Genomic DNA, 22,764 nt, shown 5'->3' with positions numbered 1-22,764 from the left:
ACAAAACAAATTAACAAAAAACCTTATCTTGCTGTATATGGCCTGGGTAACGTGATGTTCTGGGATTTGAAATGCTAATCACAACGCTGATACACCTGTATAAGATGGAGATTGGAAGCCTCTGTCTTGCCAAGGAGACCTGGTCCCATCTTCCTGATTTCTTTGCCCTCAATCCACACAGGGGGAACCCTGAAGGTCTCCTCAGCCCACTTGATAGATATGCCTCCACCTTTCCAAACCATGTCCCTTGGCTATGCAGTGGCTTTCCCAGGAAAGCATATGTGGCTTAAATCTCCCCAGAACTGGCTGCCCACTTATCACGCATTCCAGACCAGCCTCACACTAGGACCCTGAGGGCCTTTCCTGCAGGGGCAGCTTCCCTATGATAGCTGTGCATGGCCTGTAGCCAAACAGTGAAAGCTCTGCTCTACCAGTGGCTCAGTCCTAGCCCCTGGGTGTTGTTAAAAATCAATTGCTCACTGGCCCAAGCTTTCTCAAGGCAACCAAGTGCTCACGTCCAGAGAAAACCCCTGCAGGGCAGGCCTTTTCTGTCTGGAAACTCACTACCACCATAGCCAGTGCAGTCACACTGGCTGGCCTCTGCCCTCAGCAAGTACTTGCCACTTATCCCCTGCTTTCTTCTTTCTCTTGGGATCCTCAAGTCTCCCACTGCCTCCCAATACCCCTAAAGGGATGTTTCTGGGCAGAGCCCACAATCCACAGGTATCTGGAGTCTTTTTTCCCTAATCTTCACCACGTGCAGCTGCAAAGAAGCTGTCTCTTGTCTGCCATCTTGTTCTGCCCCTCCCAATTTTTTTTTTTTTAAATTTTCAGTACCTTGCATGTGTGTGTACAAAATTTATTTATTTATTTATTTATTTTTTTTGTAGAGACAGAGTTTCACTTTATGGCCCTCGGTAGAGTGCCGTGGCCTCACACAGCTCACAGCAACCTCCAACTCCTGGGCTTAAGCGATTCTCTTGCCTCAGCCTCCCAAGTAGCTGGGACTACAGGTGCCCGCCACAATGCCCGGCTATTTTTTGGTTGCAGTTTGGCCGGGGCTGGGTTTGAACCCGTCACCCTCGGTATATGGGGCTGGCGCTTTACCGACTGAGCCACAGTACATTTTGCTGGGTGTTTACCTTAAGCCTGTATTGCATATTTCATCTACAAAGGGTGCCAAACAAAGTGTGTACCTATTTTTTTCTTTTTTTTTTTTTTTTTTTTGAGACAGAGTTGTAAGCTATCACCCTGGGTAGAGTGGATAGAGTGCCCTGATGTCACAGCTCACAGCAACCTCAAACTCTAGGGCTTAAGCGATTCTCTTACCTTAGCCTCCAGAGTAGCTGGGACTACAGTGGATAGAGTGCTCTGGCGTCACAGCTCACAGCAACCTCAAACTCTAGGGCTTAAGCGATTCTCTTACCTTAGCCTCCTGAGTAGCTGGGACTACAGGTGCCTGCCACAATGCTCGGCTATGTTTAGTTGTCATTGTTATTCAGCATGCCCAGGCCAGGTTTGAACCCGCCAGCCTCAGTGTATGTGGGCGGTGCCCTACCCACTGAAATATGGGTGCTGCCAGCATATGTTTTAAGAACGGAAAAAATTGTATTAAATTTGTAATACTCAAGTCACACTTGACTTCTGCAATTATAGTGAGGTACAAGATAAAATATATATACTTAGTATTACAAGTTTGATACAGTTTTTTTTTCCTTTCATAAAGTATGCCACTTTTTCTGGCATTCTCTGTATGTGTGTGTCTGTGTTTGTCGTCTTGCTTAATCTTTAATGCTATAAGATGAAGTTATCATTTTTTTCTAGTAACTGGGGTTCATGGTAGGCCAGAAACCTCATTTATCTTGTTCGCTGCTACATTCTGTGTCTAATGTAGTCTCTGGTACGTGCTAAGTAAATCTGTGTTTAAATGACGTTCAAACTCACCAATATGAATGGTGATATGTATGTGTGAAATATCATTGGCTAGGGCGGCGCCTGTGGCTCAAGGAGTAGGGTGCCGGTCCCATATGCCGGAGGTGGTGGGTTCAAACCCAGCCCCGGCCAAAAAAAAAAAAAAAAAAGAAATATCATTGGCTAGTATTTGAAAATGTAATAGTAGGAAGGATATAGTGACCTTGTTGACTGAATATTTAGTCTAAGGAGTATGCAATTTTGTAGCATCCTCTAGTAGCCTTAAGATGTTGGAATGTTTTGACCCAGCAGTTTTTCTTCTAAGAAGATCCCAATCAGATGGAAAAAAGGTATGTTTGTTAGATTAAAAATAGAAAAAACCCTGGGAAGCAGGAACCAAATAAATTACGCTGAATTCACAACTTAGAATGCTTTTAAACCATTAGTATTGGTGATAATGAAGCATTTGTAATATGAAAAAACCTCTTGCTATGTGAAGGAAAAGTAGTTGTATGAATCAGGATAGATTTAGTAATCCTAGGGTATGAAATCCTGAGATACTTGGAGGCATGGTGTCAGCTGCTTATCACTTTAATCTATTGGGTTTCCAATCATTTCCCCTTATTAAGTAAAAGATTTGGAGCTGATCTATATGGGAAATGCTAATATATTTTAATCAAGTTTGTTAGGTAGAACTTTATTTAGTTGGGCTGAACTATGGGGGCTGCATTTTTAGAGTATCTTCATCACTTAATAAATTATAATCATGTGAAGGGTAGACTGATGATGGATGAACAGGATGCTTACTGTTGTCATGAAAATAGTGATTTTGCTAAATCCGGAGATTTTTCTTTTTCTTTTCTTTTCTTTTCCTTTTTTTTTTGAGACAGTCTCTCTAGCTGTCACCCTGGGTAGAGTGTCGTAGTTTCAGCTCACAGCAGCCTCAAACTCTGGGCTTAAGCGATTCTCTTGCCTCAGCCTCTCAAGTAGGGCGGGTACTACAGGTACCTGCCACAACGCTCAGCTATTTTCTGAAGAGAACAGCTGTAGAAATCTTGGGGTAGATGTTAAGCATGTGACTTTCTTTTTTTTTTTTTTTTGGTTTTTGGCCAGGGCTGGGTTTGAACCTGCTACATCTGGCATATGGGGTAGGTGCCCTACTTTCCTTTGAGCCACAGGCATCACCCAACATGTGACTTCCTAAAAGTCTTCACAAGGATGTAGAATAATACTTGCTGATGTTGGATTACTTGTTGGTAGTATTTAGAAATCATTTTAGTGCTAGTTTCCTGAAACACATTAGCCCTTACTTGAAGAGGCTTCTTATTTAGTAGAGGTGAAAATTATAAAAAGAAACATACCATGTATGCAGTTATAGAAGCAGATATACAGTGTATATAGCACAGCTAATGAAGTGATTGATTCTATGGAAGAAAACGTGTGTGAGGGTTGTGCAGGTGGAAGGGGTGATCATGGTATGTAGGGGAAGGATAATTGTAAGCCAAGAGGTCTGTTCCATGAAGGCTCAGAAAAGGACTTTAATAGTTTATTTTGTTCAGGGAGTTTAAACAGTCGGTATTTATGAATGAAAAGTTGGTGGAGGGCTTAGTGGAAGGTGAGAAGTTGTGGCAAAGAAGAAGAGGCCATATTTTGTTTGCTCTCTCGGTGTTAGAATAGTGGTTAAAATCATAAAATGGCAGAGTTAGGCTGCCATTCACTCACTAACCTATGAAATTACTTCACTCCCTAATTCTTAGTTTCCTTGTCTACAAAATGAGGATGACAGTAGTGTCTACTTCAAATGATTCTTGTGAGGATCGGATGAAAACATTTCATTTAAATCATTCAGAGTAGTTTCCCGAGATATGGTAAATACAAAACGTTAGCTGCCTCTGTAAAAATTACAGTCATTGTGAATGTTAAGCAGGAGAAAAACTAGATTACCCTAGCATTTAGCAGGGTCTCTTTGTTTTTTTTTTTTTTTTTTTTTTGTCGAGACAGAGTTCTACCCTATGCCCTGAGCAGAGGGCAATGGCATCGTAGCTCACTGCAACCTCAGACTCCGGCTGTGGGCATCCTGCTGCCTCAGCCTCCGAAGCCGCTGGGATTACAGGCGCTCGCCGTGGCGCCCGGCTGGGTTTTTCCATTTTTTTCCATGAGTCGGGGTCTCACTCTTGCTCAGACAAGCCTCGAACTCCTGAGCTCAAGCAATCCTCCCTCCTCAGCCTCCCACAGTGCTGGGATTACAGGCGTGAGCCACCGCGCCCGGCTTTAGCAGGGTCTCTTTGAAGGCAGTGTGGAGGATTGTGGACTAGAGATTGAGGAGATGTAGTGCAGGTTGAAAAGCTTTGTAAAAATCTAGAGGAGGCAAGGTGAGTATCTGGTGTGAGGCAGTAACAGTAGGGATAGTGATACAGTGTCAGCGAATATTTAAGTGACACGAATGTTCTTATGTCTAGCGGAAGGATAAAAGATGGAAGATAGTGTGTGAGAAACTTGGTTAATGTAGATTTCATCAATAAAAAGGAATGAACAACTAAAAGTAAAACGATTTTTGGGAGCAGAGACAATAATTTGATTTTAGAAACAGTTTTGAAGAAATGAATGTAAAAAAATCGGTTGGATTTGTTGAGTTTGAAAGGGAATGGGTGGATAGTTAAGGAGCGATTTGGGGAAAATTCAATAGTCAGGGTGGCGCCTGTGGCTCAGTGAGTAGGACGCCAGCCCCATATACCGAGGATGGCAGGTTCAAACCCGGCCTCGGCCAAACTGCAACCAAAAAATGGTCGGGCGTTGTGGTGGGCGCCTGTAGTCCCAGCTGCTCAGGAGCTGAGACAAGAGAATCACATAAGCCCAAAAAGCTAGAGGTTGCTGTGAGCCATGTGACGTCATGGCCTCTACCGAGGGCCATAAAGTGAGACTCTGTCTCTACAAAAAAATTCAAGAGTCAGCAGGCAATGGGGTAGCAGCTGCAGCCAGGCATGTGGGTGAGCCCCACTGTGCGGAGATGAGTAAGGAGGACTGGGCCTCCACCCAAGCAGTGGAGAGTTGGTTTATCATCTGCCAAGTATTGTAAATTTTTTCTTTCACATTCTACTAATACAGCAGTTCTCAACCTATGGGTTGTGAACACCCACAGGAACTGTATTAAAGGGCCACAGCATTAGGAAGTTTGAGAACCACTGTACTGATAAATCTGTGATGTGGTTGTGCCATATTATCCCCTGCTGAGTAAGAAATTACCATAACCTTGGCTGTTTGAAGCAACATAAGTGTATTATTTTATAGATTCTAGACATGGGTTGGCTAGGTCCTCTGCTTATGGGTCTCTCATGAGACTGGAAAGTGTTGGCCAGTGCTGGAGCCTTGTCTGAGGCCTAACTGGGAAAGGATCAGCTTCTGGGCTCATGTGCTTGTCAAGATTTCGTTCTTTGAGGGTTGTCAGACAAAGGCCCTCTGTTGGCCAGAGGCCACCTTCGTTTTCCTAAGTAATTTAGCTTACTTGGTCAAAGCTGGCAAAGGAGAGAAGACAGCTGGCAAAGTGGAAGTAATGATCTTGAGTAACAATCATGGATATAATGTCCTGTCACTTTTGCAATATTTTATAGGTTTGAAAAAAATCATCTGCCCTTCTTATAAAACAGGGAGGTAGAAGATTTCACTTAGGTGGATTCTGGGAGGTGGAGATAATTGGTGCTGATTTAGAGACTGTGTCCTGCAGGTGCCATTTTTATTCATGTGTACAAGAAAGGAAACTCAAATAGTGTCCAAGGTCACGTGGTTGTAAGTAACAAAGCCAAAACCAAACCTGGGCTTGTCCTTATTTATTAGTTATATTTAAGGACTGAGAAAGAGCTGTAAAATCAGGGATGAGCGGGAGTATACTGGTGACTTTTGTTTGATGTATTTTACTGAGTGATGTGGGTTGGAATTTCAGAGAATGTGTAAGTAGGAAAGTAATTCATTTATTTACTTACTTACTTACATACTTATTTGGGGATAGTCTCCCTCTGTTGCCCAGGCTAGATAGCAACCTCAGACTCCTGGGCTGAAGGGATCCTCTTGCCTCAGCCTCCCAAGTAGCTGGGACTAGCCGCCACAACATATGGCTGTTTTTTAGAGAGTGGGGGGGGTCTCACTCTTGTTCAAGCTGTTACGATTATAATTTTAAAGGAAGAAACAAACAGTAACTGCGTATTATTTTTACAGACTGAATTGTTTTTCTCTATAATAATCTAGAAAATTTTCTTTTGCAGTTCTCCGAGTTTAACCAGTAATGCCATTCAGTTGCCAATTTCAAGCAAAGCAAACATAAACCAGTTTTAATCTGCTGTTTAAGAAAAGTGGTAGTCCTGACCACAGTGCCTGACGGTAAGTCATGATTTCTATTTTTGTAACAGTTTTTGATCTGAGACATTTAAAATAATGATATTGGAAACTTTAATTTTAAAACTTTATTTGCTTTTTCTTCTCTGATAATTCAGAGAAGATAAATATGTCCTCACTTTCTTATAGACAGAGGTTTTAACTTGGACTCACTAATAGCAGAGTCCATTAATGTTTTAAATATTCTTATCTCCAGACCTATATTCTTTCTACCGTTGTTCCAGGTAATGTAACTTCTAGATCCACAGTTTCTTGTGGAGTACTTCTAGCTCATTATGGAAGTGGACACTAATTAAGTGGCAGCTGGTGAAAAGCATTGAGATTTGTTTCCCCTAATATGCACATGATGGCTGCTCTTAACAACACATTGTTGACTGGTCACAAGTTGACTCCTGTTTCTACTTAAATTAGCTATTGCAATTTTTTTTTTTTTCTTTTTTTGTAGAGACAGAGTCTCACTTTATGGCCCTCAGTAGAGTGCCGTGGCCTCACACAGCTCACAGCAACCTCCAACTCCTGGGCTTAAGCGATTCTCTTGCCTTAGCCTCCCGAGTAGCTGGGACTACAGGCGCCGGCCACAACGCCCGGCTATTTTTTGGTTGCAGTTTGGCCGGGGCCGGGTTTGAACCCACCACCCTCGGTATATGGGGCTGGCACCTTACCGACTAAGCCACAGGCTCCGCCCAGCTATTGTAATTTTTAAAACACAGGGTAATGTAGGGTATTGAAAAGCTTTCTTGACCATGTGGAGTTGGGTTCACTTTATCATAAAAAACATGTATTTTTCTGTATATTCAGGTTTTTATAATAATTCTAGTATTGCAAAACTTTCAGCCATGATGAATTGTGATGGTGAAGAATTTTTGAATGAATTATATGGAGATGCTTTATCTGATTGTCCTGAGTGATTTTGAAATATTTTGTAGTGATCTGAAAAATGGTAGTTTATTGGTAGTTATGAATCTGACAGTAGACTACCAAAACAGCAAAAAAAAATAAAAATCTAATAGAATCTGATTGTGAAAGTGATTTTCATTGTTGCCATTGTTGTTTTGAGACAAGAGTCTCACTGTCACCCTGGCTATGGTGCTGTGACATCATAGCTACCAGCGATCTCAAACTCTTGGGCTCAAATGATCCTCTTGCCTCAGCCTCCCTAGTAGCTGGGACTACTGACACCTATAACAATGCCCAGCTAGTTTTTCTATTTTTAGTAGAGATAGGCTGGTCTCAAACCTGTGAGCTCAGGTGATCTGCCTGCCTCCAACTCCCAGAGTGCTGAGATTATTGGCAAGAGCCCACGGGCCCAACTGTGAAAATGATTTTGAAGAAGAGTGGATGGAAAATGATGCCGATCTGGGAGGAGTGTACAGATACTACAGGTTGGACTTAGTGATCATCAGAGTATCAGTGAAGTGACAAGATTTACTTTTTGATAATGATTTTTTTTGATGTAGTTGCTTTTCAAACCGATTTTATACCACTGCCAAATGGAACAATTTTTTTTTTTTTTTTTTTGAGACAGAGTCTAGCTTTGCTGTCCTTGGTAGAGTGCAATGGCGTCGTAGCTCATAGCAACCTCCAATTCTTGAGCTCAAGCCATTCTCTTGCCTCAGCCTTTCTAGTAGCTGGGACTAAAGTCACCACAGTTCTTGGCTTTTTTACAGATGGGGTCTCTTGGCTTTTTTATAGATGGGGTCTCTCAAACTCTTTCAGCTCAGGGAATCCACCCGCCTCAGCTTCCCAGAGTGCTGGGATTATACGCATGAGCCACTGCACCCAGCCAAAATGGAACAATTTTATAAAAACTCTGTTAAAACTTTACCATGAATGGAAGTTACCATTAGTGATATAAAGAAGTTTCTCAATTTACTGATATTGATGAGAGAAACACAAAAATCACATTGAAGAGAAAACTGGTCATTGGACCCTTTGCTTGAAACACCAGTATTTCTTAGAACTATGACCAGAATGAGGTTCAAGTTAATCCTCACATTTTTTCATCTTAGTGATAATTCACAAGCTAAATCTAGTGAAGACAGACTTTATAAAATTGGACCTCTTTTGGATTACTTTATTCTGAAATTTCAGTCTTATATATATATAAGCAGGAGTGATCCCTAGGTGAAGCCACGGTATTATGTAGAGGGTGTATCAGCTTCGTTGCACTTTCATATTCAATTGCAGAATAATAGTTGGTGACGTGGGATAGCTTCTGTGTAAAATTGCCAGTCAACAATGTGTTATTCTGCTTCTAGTAAATTAACCTTAATGCTAGTCTAATTTTTATAGCTTTGAGGAAGAATTGAGAAAAAACTTTTGGGGACAAGAAGATGTTTAACCAAATGTTTTACATTTAATGTAAAAAAAATATGTGAGATGTACATACTAACTTTTTTCTAACTGCTGGCCTCTTGTTTCCTGAAAACAAACTTTTCCCCCATGGTAGAACTATTAGGCTTTTTATTAATCTCATTATTTTTTTTTAATCATCCACGTTACTGAACTGTCTAGTTAGCCATCTTAGACATCAAAACCCATTTTGATTTTTTTTTGGTAAAACAGTGCTACATCTTCATAACAAAGATATTTGCACTTGTAGTTGTGTCTGTAAAATTGATTTCTTATTTCTTCTAATAACTTTCAGAGGGTGAGGTGTAAGCTCACAGAATCCAGAGAAATCATCATGAAGTTATATGTATTTCTGGTTAACACTGGAACTACTCTAACATTTGACACTGAACTTACAGTGCAAACGTGAGTTGTATTTCATTTATCCTCTTCAGTTTTGCATTTTGTCTGCATGCAGAAAAATAAATGAAATATTTGATTTTGAGGAAACAGTTTCACAGTTAAAAAGTGAAGCATACGGCAATTGTTAAATCTTTTATCCTAATAGATTACATTTATCATTGTTATCTTTCTCTGAAATCTGAGTAAAACTCATTAAGTCACGTTTTGTTGTTGCATGAATGTAGTATTTAAAACGATCAGACACATGAAACATTCTCATTTCAAACTGAGATTATTGTTATGGGTACCAGTTGCTATTTGCAGGCCGTTGTTAAGGAAATTATTGCTAGCTTTTAAAAATAATATGTCACATCCATGTTTTGGTTGTTTTTATTTCTTTGCATGAATAAAGTCATTAAGTTTAATATTTAAATTCTTAAGGTTTTCAGAGGTTTCCAATATTTAGCTAATCATGCCCTTCTTGATATTTGTGAACGTTTTGGAGAGCTCTCGGGGGAGGGAAGATGTATTTTGAAACAAGAAGGAAATAAAGTAATATGTATTTCCAAACCTGTTAATGATTTTATATTGACTGTAATAGCAAAGATATGATAGCAACATGGAATGAATAATTTCTACACTGAAATTGCTATAATTTGTGAAATCAATAATCATTGTTTAAAAAGTGGGATTATGCAATTCTTTTTCTTTTCTTTTTTTTTTTTTTTTTTGAGACAGAGTCTCACTTTGTTGCCCTCAAACCTCAAACCCCTGGGCTCAGCTGAAAGTACAGGCGCCCACCACAATGCCTGGGTATTTTTTAGACATGGGGTCTTGCTCTGACTCTGGATGGTCTCGAACCTGTGAGCTTAGGCAGTCCACCCACCTCAACCTCCCAGAGTGCTAGGATTATAGGCCTGAGCCACTGTGCCCAATCCCAATACTTTTCTTTTTAAGGACTCATTTTCTTTTCTCTATGTATTTTTTTTTCTATTTTATTTATTTATTTATTTATTTTTTTTTTTTTTTGAGACAGAGTCTTACTATGTTGCCCTTGGTAGAATACTTTGGCGTCACAACTCACAGCAACCTCAAACTCTTGGGCTTAAGCGATTCTCTTCCCTCAGACTCCCCAGTAGTTGGGACTATAGGCACCCGCCATAACTCCTGGCTATTTTTTGATTGCAGTTGTCATTGCTGTTTAGCAGGCTCGGCCTGAGCTCGAACCCACCAGCCTTGGTGTATATGTCTGGCGTTCTACTCAGTGAGCTACGGGTGCCAAGCCTGGACTCATTTTCTTTAAACACAGTTTTACTTCTATAGGAATGAATTTTTGGAAGATAGGAAAAGGGAAGAATTTTCACCTAAAAGGTAGTTTCTGTAAAACAGTGTGGAGATTTGATTACAAATCCTTTGTTCTGAGGACTTTAGCAGACCTCATACCAATTTGAGCATATTCCTTTAAGATATCACATAGAGAATACAAAAATAAGTGTGCCTCTATTTCATAGCCTTCACTTTTAGATATGATGCAATGGGTAATTTATTTACCTGAGATCAACTGCTTGTTTATGAAATCCAGTTCGAGGAATAGGCAGCTTACATATTTTACTATTATTTTGGTTGGAAAGTTTTAGAGTAAAATTCATTAACCTACCAAGATACTTTTATGTAGTACTTATCTGAAAATACAGGTATTTGAACAAATGCAAATAACTGATTCATTCATTTTATCCTTTTTTTTTTTTTTTTTAAGTGTGGCAGACCTTAAGCATGCCATTCAAAGCAAATACAAGATCGCTATTCAGCACCAGGTGCTGGTTGTCAATGGAGGAGAGTGCATGGCTGCAGATAGAAGAGTGTGTACCTACAGTGCTGGGACGGTAGGTGTCCAAGAGCCTTTCTTACAGGGGTGCCCCACCTTCACGTCAGATAGGGAGCTGGGAACTTAATGTTCAAAAATAAGATTTGTCACTTCATATATTGAAGACAATATACATATTCACTAACATTATTTCAGTTAAATCTGCTTTTTTTTAATATATAGGACACAAATCCAATTTTTCTTTTTAACAAAGAAATGATCTTATGTGATCGTCCACCTGCTATTCCTAAAACTACATTTTCAACAGAAAATGACATGGAAATAAAAGTTGAAGAATCTCTTATGATGCCTGCAGTTTTTCACACTGTTGCTTCAAGGACACAACTTGCAGTGGTAAGATATAACTAATTATTTAATTAACTGAATTTCCTAAAAGTGTTCATATTTAGTAGCAGAAAGTCTAAATTGGATAGGAGGTATGCAAAAAATAAGAAAAATAACAAACCAGTCTAGAAATATTTCTTGTAGTTATGTATCTAGTTTTTAAGTTTCAGGCTCATAAACTGTTAGTCATTCTACATTGACAGTTGGGATATTTTAGGGTGGTAAAACTATCCTAGACAGGATTTGGTCAACTTCCCTCCTAGATGCTGAAAAGCAGAGTAATTATTAGAGTGCGTGTGTCAGAGCACACAGACAAATGGAGCTTAAATGTCTCTAAAAATATGGTTCTTTTTCTTATATCTGTGGTTAGCTCATGGAAGACAAATTTCTTTTCCATATGTACCTCTTACACTGCTACTTGCCGTCCCTACAGATTGTTTCCCTGTCATTTAGTTTTTCCCTTTTAACTTGCTATTTACCTTATTCTAATAACATTGACATTCATTAAGCCACATTTTTCAGACATGAACAAATATAAAATGTCATAGAGCAAATGAAATAACAGTATTACCTGTTATAAACATAGACAGCATTACTAAACATTTACTGTGTATAGTAAAACCGTTAGAGATTTCTTAGCCAGTTGCCTTACTAAAAGATGAATTATATCATACAGCTTAAAAAAAAAAAGCCCACAACTATATCATTTATACACAATAACGATTAAAAAGGTTGGTAAAATATGAAAAGATATGTATGCACAGAAGTTGTAGGTAAATAAATGTAAACAAAGATAAAAATGGAAATACTGTATTAATGTTCGACGAAGTGGACTGCAAAGCGTTAAAGAGAACAAAGCGAAATGTAATGTTAAAAGGCTTCAGCAGTAAGTGAAATTATGTATTTGCCTACCAACACAAGTTAAAAATAAAGTAACAGTTTTTAAAAATTTCAGGGTAACTAAAAACAGTGGTGTATGCCACTGTCCATAGGAGCATTATTAACAAAAAGCAAAAAGTATAATCAATTTAAATATCTACTAGCTGATGAATAAGTAATAAAGAAATACAGCACATACATTCTATGTAAGGGAATATCCCTTGGCTTTAAAAAGGAAGGAAATTGTGATAATGTGTTATAAAAGGAAAGAATCTTGAGACATGAAACATGACCACAAAACAAATAAGGCATATTCCTTTTTTTTTTGAGACAGAGTCTCAAGCTGTCACCCTTGGTAGAGTGCTGTGGCATCATGGCTCACAGCAACATCAAACTCCTGGGCTCAAGCAATTCTCTTGCCTCAGCCTCCCAAGTAACTTGGACTACAGGCACCCACCACAACGCCCGGCTATTTTTTTGTTACAGTTTGGCTGGGGCAGGGTTTGAACCGCCGCCCTCCGTATATGGGGCCAGCGCCCTACCCACTGAGCCAAAGGCGCTGCCTGTGTTTCGTATTTTCTAATTCTGCTAAGTCTCTCCAAATAAACGGAAGCATACTGTGAATTCCATTTTCATTGTTACAAGATACTTCATTTTTGAAATGTCAGATTTATCTTCCTTTTGCTCTTAAACAGTACTACAGTCAGCATACTTGAATATTTATATTCATGTATATTTGTGCCAGTGTTTACGATAAATAATTAGAAGCAAAATTTCTATGTCAAATTACATATTTTATTTTGATAATTGTTCTCAAATTTCTTTTCAGTCAAGAAAGTTTTCATTTCCTCACCCCCAAAATGGCATTTCTCTGTCATTAGTTTTCCCATTGTGATAGATGAGAGTTTTGGTACCTTATTCTTAGTTTGTTTTCTTAATTATTACTGAAGTTGAACATTTTTCATTTATTCTTTGTATTTCTATGTTATTCATAGAATAACGTATTCTCTTGTTCATATTCTTTGTCCATCTTCCTATTGGGTTGTGTTTTTATGAATAGGAATCTCTGTGCCAATATTTTTCAACTGTTTTTGTCTCATGGTGCACTTGAACCCATAGTTAAACTCCCGAAATTACGTTGATTAAAGAAAAAGTAAAAAATGTTCTTGGGTGCTGCCTGTGGCTCATTGGGTAGGGCGCCAACCCCATATTCCGAGGGCGATGGGTTCGAACTCAGCCCTGGCCAGCTAAAACAGCAGTGGCAACTGCAACAAAAAAATAACTGGGCGCTTGTAGTCCCAGCAACTCAGGAGGGCTGGAGGTTGCTGTGAGCTGTGATGGCACAGCACTCTACCAAGGGCGACAAAGTGAGACTCTGTCTCAAAAAAAAAAAAAAGAAAAGTTCTTACTGTGCTTTCAACTTTTTTCTAAAATAATTAATGATTTTTTAAATTTTTCACAGCACACCTATGATCCTCTCATAGCACACTGGCTGAAAATTGCTGCTGTATGCATTGTGGACATTATGCCTTTCTTTCTATTGTTTAAATTCACAACCAACATATTTTTTAGTTATTTAATGTTTGTTACTGTTTTTCACAATTCCAGAAATTTAAATATTTATCAGACTGATTCTATTTTTTTATGTTCTCTATCTTTTGTGCGTTTATAAATCTTCTCTTTATTTTCTGTATGTACTGCAAGAAACTCTTGATTTAATGTACACAACAGTGTTTTTTTTTTTTTTTTTGTAGAGACAAGAGTCTCATTGTACCACCCTCCGTAGAGTGCCGTGGCGTCACACGGCTCACAGCAACCTCCAGCTCTTGGGCTTACATGATTCTCTTGCCTCAGCCTCCCGAGTAGCTGGGACTACAGGCGCCTACCACAACACCCAGCTATTTTTTTTTTTGTTGTTGCAGTTTGGCCGGGGCTGGGTTTGAACCCGCCACTCTCGGTATATGGGGCCGGCGCCCTACTCACTGAGCCACAGGCGCCGCCCCACAACAGTGTTTTTTTCCTCATTGGTCTTTTCAGGCGTGTCACCTGCCTTCCATTTTTAAAAATCTGAAAACTTTTTTTTCTTGTACTTCATAATTCCAGATTTTTATTCACTCTGTTTTTTTGGAGTCAGCGTGATTACTTTTTTAATGCCAGAATACATAAGCATCTTATTGTATCTTATTGATATCCCTAGCCCAAAGAAAAAAATCTTATTTCTTATTCTAGATAACTTTCACCTTATTTACTAACAATAGTCTTTTTACAACTAGCTTGTGAGAACTTGAAAATAAACATTTTAAATTCATTCTTTTAGGCATCTACGCCCCACTCCAGCTTACCCATATTACCACTTTGTAAGCATAGATTTGATCATGTTAAATGATTCTTCAAGAGGTTTTTCTTTTCTTTTTTTTTTTTTTTTTTTTAAGTAAAGTCTAATTCTTTTCTTACCTTAGTAATTTCTGGATGTTTTCATCACTTGCCCTTGTCTCTTCTCTTCCTTTTTCTTCTGGAACACTAAACTGTAGTAGTTTACATTTTCTTCCCATTGCCACTTGATTGTGTGCTGACCTGGTGACGGGCTTCTCTCCCTAGTTTCCTTTGTCGGTATTCTCTTCACTCCTTAATACTTAAATGAAATGCTTTCACTGTTACAAAGCTTTGACTTTTTCTTTCCTTCTCCCTACAAGTATCTTTTATAACTTTTATGTATGTCTTATAAGAGGTAACAGAGAAAATGTTCTTTCTGATTTCCTAGCCGACTAAAACCTTTTGTGACAGAACCTTTCTTACTCCTATCTCCCACATTGCCTTCTAGTAGTGTATACTCAGTATTTTCATACTTTATTCTTTGAAACTGAAGGTCAAACATCTGTTATTACGAAGGCATTTTCACAATTTGCATAAAATATTTTCTAGAATCTCTTTAGGTCTTAAAATGTTTTATAGTTTTACTAATCTAGAAGTAGATAATGTACTTTAGGCTTTAATTTTTGTCTTCTGCAAAATTTGTCACCCTTGAGAAAACTTGCCCAGCAGCCACCAGACTTTTTGGCAACAGGAACCAGTTTCAAAGAAGGCACAACAGAAAAGTAGGGGGAGGCAGCGCTCAGGCCGTGATGTGACTGATGGGGTGGCTCTAAACACAGATGCAGCCTCTTGGCTTGAGCCCCCTTCTACCTCCTACTGTGTGGCCTAATTACTACATTTCCTTGAAAACAGTTCTTGTTTTTTTTTTTTTTTTTTTTTTTTTTAAGGGGAGAAAGGGGTAGTGAAGCTGGGGGCAGGTTTCTAACAGATCCACACCTGGCACTTGGGGACTGCAGTTACAGAAGACAGGGACTGACATTCAAGATGGCACCTGTCAATAATTAGCTCTGTTTCCTGGGGGTACCTTCTTAAGGAATTCTCTTAGGATACTTGCTCAGAAACACCTGAGAATTCATAACCTGTGATATCTTTAGGTTCTTTGTTACAGGCAGGAATAATGAGGTAAATTGAAAGTCTTTTAGAAACACTTTTTAAAAAAATGTGTTTAGAAGGCATGTATTCATACACACATGTTTATATACATGCAAACATGTGCACACAGACCATTGCTGCATTTTATTTACTTTTCTTTCATTCTTTTTTAATATAGGAAATGTATGAAGTTGCCAAGAAACTTTGTTCTTTTTGTGAAGGTCTTGTCCATGATGAACATCTTCAACACCAAGGCTGGGCTGCAATAATGGCCAATCTGGAAGACTGTTCAAATTCATACCAAAAGCTACTTTTCAAGTTTGAAAGTATTTATTCAAATTATCTACAATCCATAGAAGACATCAAGTTAAAACTTACTCAGTATGTTTGCTATTAAAATGGATAATAAGTTGATTATTTATAATGCCTTTTACATTTATCATAGTTCTAGTCACTGTAAGTTTGTTTTTCATAGGCCATATATATTATTATAACAGAAATCTATTTTTTGAGCCTTTGTAATTATGCTTTATAGATGTGGTTTTTATAGATTGTATAATTTTAAAATTACAGTCAGTTTTATTTACCAGGTATTTTGCGAGTCTCCCACTTTTTTTCCTTGGGTTTTATTTATGAAAAAGGCTCAAAATAACTATTGAAGTCATTTATCAACCTCAAACTTTGCTTATTATATCTTGTCCAATATAGAAATGGTAAAATATAAAAATAATATAACATTTGAAAAAGTTTTCAAACATTGGACAATCAAGGAAAATTTTAAGATCCCTTGTAAATATTCCCATCCTGATACTTGTTTAATTAGTTAGAAAAAAGCTATTGTGTTCTAATTCTCATTTGAGATGGCATTCTAAGTCTTTGCTTTGGAGTACATGTCATAAATACGTCCTGGTCCTTTTTAAAAAGGGCTATATATAATGTAAAAATGTAATGATAATTCAGTAGGAATAGAACCTTTATTGTGTATGTGTGTGCATATGCTTTTAATTTTGGGGGAGGGGTTTGTGAGTTTTTTTTAATTATTAGAATTTAGAAGCAAGTAGCAAGGTTTTTTTATTTTTCTCTTTATTTTCCTTTCATTTTTTTTTACTTTATTCAGGTAGCCTCTTTAATTCAGGCTTCTCTTATTTTTTGTTATGAATATTAGATAGATTTTAGCCTTAAAGTGAAAATAGAAGAAATCTTTTTTTTTTTGGTAGAGACAGAGTCTCACTTTACCGCCCTCGGGTAGAGTGCCGTGGCGTCACACAACTCACAGCAACCTCTAACGCTTGGGCTTACGCGATTCTCTTGCCTCAGCCTCCCGAGCAGCTGGGACTACAGGTGCCCGCCACAATGCCCGGCTATTTTTTTGTTGCAGTTTGGCTGGGGCCGGGTTTGAACCCGCCACCCTCGGCATATGGGGTCGGCGCCCTACTCACTGAGCCACAGGCGCCGCCCCAAGAAGAAATCTTTGGAGGAAAGAAAATGATTAAGACTAGAAAGATCTTTTTAAAGTTTATGTGATAACTTTGTCAAGTAACTTATTTTGGGGGGAGTTCTATTAGTTATGGCAGTTTAATGTGGGATCTAGCCTTGATTTATGTTTGGTTTTATAGAAGTTAAATCATCAAGATTTCATAATGTGAATCTGTCAATTTTCTTGTTGTGATGAATACAAGTTATCTTCGTTGAGGTTATTTTTATTTTTTTCTTTCAGTATGTCAGATATATTTGATTAACTTAAGGCCGCAAGGTCTTGTTATGAATCCTTTTTGTACATTAGAATTTATTTTTTATTTTTATTGAGGCAGAGTCTCATTTTGTCACCATTGGTAGAGTGCCTTAGCATCATAGCTCATGGCAACCTCAAACTCCTGGGCTTAAGTGATTCTCTTGCCTCAGCCTCCCACGACTGTGAGGTCAGGCAATCTATCCGCCTTGGCCTTCCAAGTGCTGGAATTACGAGCGTAAGCCACTGCGCGCAGCCTGTAAATTAGAGTTTCTTATACTTTAAGATTTGATAAAAGCCACTTGTTAGTATAATTTAGCGATTTAGACTGATAATTTTAATATGTTAGAAGTGACTTCTTTTAGTGAGCTACTAGCTCATAGTCTAGTTTTTGTATGTACAATACAGTACAGTGGTGATGAGGTTTGTGTATGATAATTAAATGTGATTTTGTTCAAACTTGCTAATCCCTAACTTGAGCAATCTCGTTACTGACAGATGTTTTGTCTTTTAAGTTTAGGAACTGCGGTTTCAGTAATGGCCAAGATTCCACTGTTGGAGTGCCTAACCAGACATAGTTACAGGGAATGTTTGGAAAGACTGGATTCATTACCTGAACACGAAGGCTCAGAAAAAGCTGAGATGAAAAGATCCACTGAACTGGTGCTCTCTCCTGATATGCCTAGAACAACTAACCAATCCTTGTTAACCTCATTTCACAAGTCAGTGGAACATGTAGCCCAAGATACCACAGATGCTGAAAGTGGCAAAGAAGTTAGGGAATCTTGTCAAAGTACTGTTCAGCAGGATGAAACCTCGGTAGATGCTAAAGACAGTGATCTACCTTTTTTTAATGTTTCTTTGTTAGACTGGATAAATGTTCAAGACAGACCTAATGATGTGGAATCTTTGGTCAGGAAGTGCTTTGATTCTATGAGCAGGGTAGGTTATGCTAATTTGATATTTCACATGTCATTTTAACTTCTTTATATTACTTAGAGATTTTAAATACTGCACTTACTTGAAATCTTTAAAATTTAAAAACAGACACGGTGTGTTTAGTTGTGTTTAATAATCATAGTAAGCTTTTATTTTTTGTATTAAGATCTCCTCTGCACAAACTTGAAGAACTTTCAAACCTGAGGAATGAATACTTCTTCATATCTATTAGATAAACTGATGCAGAGTCTTTAAAGCCAGGAGGGAAGCTGATAGGGCACATATTTCGGTGATACAGAAATATTAAATAATGTCTTCAAAACTGCTGTTGTCTAAAGGGCAGTCAGTTGGAAAAACATTGGTCTTTGACTGTTTACAGAAAGCACATTGTTTAGGGTGCTTCGAAGTCAATTCAGTACTTTTCTTGTTTAAATTGTACAGTGTACTACAGTGAAAACCTTAAAAAAGTTTGATTTCTGAATTCTCTCACTCTCCACTTTCTTGATGACATCCTTTAGGGTAGGCGTTTTATGCGGTTAAGACTTGCTGGACACAAAAAATAGCCGGGCGTTGTGGCGGGCGCCTGTAGTCCCAGCTACTCCGGAGGCTGAGGCAAGAGAATCGCTTAAGCCCAGGAGTTGGAGGTTGCTGTGAGCCGTGTGACGCCACGGCACTCTACCGAGGGCCATAAAGTGAGACTTTGTCTCTACAAAAAAAAAAAAAAAAAAAAAAAGACTTGTTGGACAGAGCAGGGAAGTACATAATGTATTGTGTCAAGATTACTGACAAAAATGAATGAAAGCTGGTGTGCCTGCTTAAATTTTAGTAGCCTAAAAATTCTATTTATGATTGTATATAATCAATATGATTGTGGCCAGAATAAATTGAAGTCCGTTTTTTTACAATTAAGCTGTGCCAGAAGTCAGAACAGGGTTGTAGACCCTGAAACTGGCATAGTATTTTATATTCATTGTGAAATGTGGCAGTTGCAGGTCTTATTCATTTTGTGACAAGAGGAACAATGATTCTCTTCCATCTTAATAATGAAAATACACAAGTATTTGTACCTTTGAAAAACAGAAGTTGGTTATAGTGTTCTTACTAAGAGGTTGCAGTTTTTTCCTTTTCAGAGGGTAGTGGTTACTTTGATAGAACATAACAGCAGCATCTGAAGTCTTTGTGATATCTTCCACGGCCATTGTGTCGTGAAAGCCAAATGTAAACTTCATTTGGTTATACTCGTTTATTACAAAATTAGTTAGCACGACTTAAAATAGTGCCTATAATGTAGCACTCAGTAGTTGCATGTGCCCATTAAATTAAAAAAAAAAATGTTAATTTCTGTAAAGCAGTGAAAGCCCATTTTGGAAAAATTTGCTTTTATATTTTTGCCTTTATTTTATAAATATGTTGACACTTTGCCATGAATTCTCTTTAGGATTAATATTTTCTTCTTCTTGCTATTTTTGAATAACCTGAATGTGGGGGTTCGCTCTTATTAGAAATACTGCCTTTTTCTCTTAGATTTATTGATAGTTGTTCAAAACAACTAACCTACTTGATATCTGATACTAGTAATGCTGTTTGCTAATGAAGCATTAATAAGAAAAATGTGCCAAGGCTTGATTATGTTCTATGAAAGATAATTCTGTTTAAAGCATCATTTTTGCAGTCTAATTCTAACCACAGTAATATTTGTAAATGTATTTTTAACTGCCAAATTAAAATATGTTTCTCATGAAATTTGTCAAGACATACATATTTTTGGAATTTAGGCTTTGGAATCAGATTTATTTCTTACCTCTGTCATCTATTGTAAGTCACTTAACAATTTTGAATGCCAGATTTTATTTTATTTTATTTTTTTTTATTAAATCATAACTGTATACAATGATATGATTATGGGGCATCATACACTCACTTCATAAACCATTTGACACATTTTTATCACAGTGGTTAACATAGCCTTTCCGGCGTTATCTCAGTTACTGTGCCAAAACATTTACATTCTACATTTACCAAGTTTCGCAAATACCCCTGTAATATGCACCACAGGTGTGATCCCACCGATTCCCCTCCCTCTACCCACCCCCCCCTTTCCCACTTCCCCCTATTGTTAAGTTGTAGCTGGGTTATAGCTTTCATGTGAGAGTCCCAAATTAGTTTCATAGTAGGGCTGTGTACATTGGGTATTTTTTCTTCCATTCTTGGGATACTTTACTAAGAAGGATATGTTCCAGCTCCATCCATGTAAACATGAAAGAGGTGAAGTCTCCATCTTTCTTTAAGGCTGCATAGTATTCCATGGTATACATATACCACAATTTATTAATCCATTCGTGGATCGATGGGCACTTGGGCTTTTTCCATGACTTAGCTATTATGAATTGGGCTGCAATAAACATTCTGGTACAAATATCTTTGTTATGTTGTGATTTTTGGTCTTCTGAGTATATGCCCAACAGAGGAATTACAGGATTGAATGGCAGATCTATTTTTAGATCTCTGAGTGTTCTCCATATATCTTTCCAAAAGGAATGTATTAATTTGCATTCCCACCAGCAGTGCAGAAGTGTTCCCTTTTCTCCGCATCCACGCCAACATCTCTGGTCTTGAGATTTTGTGATATAGGCTAGTCTCATTGGAGTTAGATGATATCTCAAAGTAGTTTTGATTTGCATTTCTCTGATGATTAAAGATGATGAGCATTTTTTCATATGTCTGAAGGCCGTGCGCCTGTCTTCTTCAGAGAAGTTTCTCTTCAAATCCCTTGCCCAGCCTGCGATGGGATCCCTTGTTTTTTTCTTGCTGATGCGTTTGAGTTCTCTGTGGATTCTGGTTATTAAACCTTTGTCAGAGATATACCCTGCAAATATCTTCTCCCATTCTGAGGGCTGTCTGCTTGCTCTGCTTACTGTGTTCTTAGCTGTGCAGAAGCTTTTTAGTTTGATCAAGTCCCAGTAGTGTATTTTTGAAGCTGCTTCAATTGCCCGGGGGGTTCTCCTCATGAAATACTCACCCAGACCAATTTCTTCAAGGGTTTTCCCTGCATTCTCCTCTAGTATTTTTATAGTTTCATGTCTTAAGTTTAAATCTTTAATCCAATGAGAGTCTATCTTAGTTAATGGTGAAAGGTGTGGGTCCAATTTCAGTCTTCTGCAGGTTGCCAGCCAGTTCACCCAGCACCATTTGTTAAATAGGGAATCTTTTCCCCACTGAATGTTTTTAATTGGCTTGTCAAAAATCAAATAGCGGTAAGTAGCTGGATTCATCTCTTGGTTCTCTATTCTATTCCAGATATCTACTTCTCTGTTTTTGTGCCAATACCATGCTGTTTTGATCACTATTGATTTGTAGTAAAGTCTGAGGTCTGGTAGTGTGATTCCTCCTGTTTTGTTTTTATTTCTGAGTTAATGTCTTGGCTATTCGAGGTTTTTTCTGATTCCATATAAAACGAAGTAATGTTTTTTCAAGATCTTTAAAATATGACAGTGGAGCTTTAATAGGGAGTGCGTTGAAATTATATATTGCTTTGGGTAGTATGGACATTTTGATAATGTTGATTCTTCCTAGCCATGAGCATGGTATGTTTTTCCATTTGTTAACATTTTCAGCTATTTCTTTTCTTAGAGTTTCATAGTTCTCTTTATAGAGATCTTTCACGTCTTTTGTTAGGTAAATTCCCAAATATTTCATCTTCTTTGGCACTACTGTGAATGGGATAGAGTCCTTAACTGCTTTTTCAATTTGACTGTTGTTGGTGTATATAAAGGCTACCGATTTATGAATGTTGATTTTGTAACCTGAGACGCTGCTGTATTCCTTGATCACTTCTAGGAGTTTTGTAGTAGAGTCCCTAGTGTTTTCCAGATACACAATCATATCATCTGCGAAGAGCGAGAGTTTGATCTCTTCTGACCCTATATGGATACCCTTGATCGCCTTTTCTTCCCTAATTGCGGTGGCTAAAACTTCCATTACAATGTTGAAAAGCAATGGAGACAATGGGCAGCCTTGTCTGGTTCCTGATGTGAGTGGAAATGATTCCAATTTAACTCCATTCAATATGATATTGGCTGTGGGTTTGCTGTAGATAGCCTCTATCAGTTTAAGAAAAGTCCCTTCTAGACCAATTTTCTTGAGTGTTCTGATCATGAAGGGATGCTGGATATTATCAAAAGCTTTTTCTGCATCAATTGAGAGAATCATATGGTCTTTGTTTTTTAATTTGTTTATGTGCTGGATTACATTTATAGATTTACGTATATTGAACCAGCCTTGAGACCCTGGGATAAAACCAACTTGGTCATGATGTATAATTTGTTTGATGTGTTGCTGGATTCTGTTTATTAGGATCTTGTTGAATATTTTTGCATCTATATTCATTAGTGATATTGGTCTATAATTTTCTTTTCTTGTTGGGTCTTTTCCTGGTTTGGGGATCAGGGTGATGTTTGCTTCATAGAACGTGTTGGGTAGTCTTCCTTCTTTTTCTACATTTTGGAACAGGTTG

General features: G+C 38.0%; 1 protein-coding gene across 4 annotated transcripts in view; it reads left to right on the top strand.

Moving 5' to 3' along the window:
- The window catches only part of RB1CC1 (RB1 inducible coiled-coil 1), a 93,997-nt gene that overhangs the window by 25,712 nt on the left and 45,521 nt on the right, over nt 1-22,764 (top strand). For 2 of the 4 annotated variants that reach the window (XM_053558601.1, XM_053558600.1), the window contains exons 2-7: nt 6,168-6,282; nt 8,945-9,054; nt 10,787-10,913; nt 11,078-11,248; nt 15,762-15,964; nt 17,828-18,254. In XM_053558601.1, the coding sequence (XP_053414576.1) occupies nt 8,984-9,054; nt 10,787-10,913; nt 11,078-11,248; nt 15,762-15,964; nt 17,828-18,254 (999 nt within the window). In that variant the 5' untranslated portion in view covers nt 6,168-6,282; nt 8,945-8,983. Of the gene's footprint in view, nt 1-6,167; nt 6,283-8,944; nt 9,055-10,786; nt 10,914-11,077; nt 11,249-15,761; nt 15,965-17,827; nt 18,255-22,764 lie in introns of those variants that run through there. The other 2 variants (XM_053558602.1, XM_053558603.1) reach the window with 2 other exon arrangements.

This window comes from Nycticebus coucang, chromosome 13, assembly GCF_027406575.1.
Source record: "Nycticebus coucang isolate mNycCou1 chromosome 13, mNycCou1.pri, whole genome shotgun sequence".
Classification (NCBI taxonomy): domain Eukaryota; kingdom Metazoa; phylum Chordata; class Mammalia; order Primates; family Lorisidae; genus Nycticebus; species Nycticebus coucang.
This window is presented reverse-complemented; position numbering and strand designations above follow the sequence as displayed.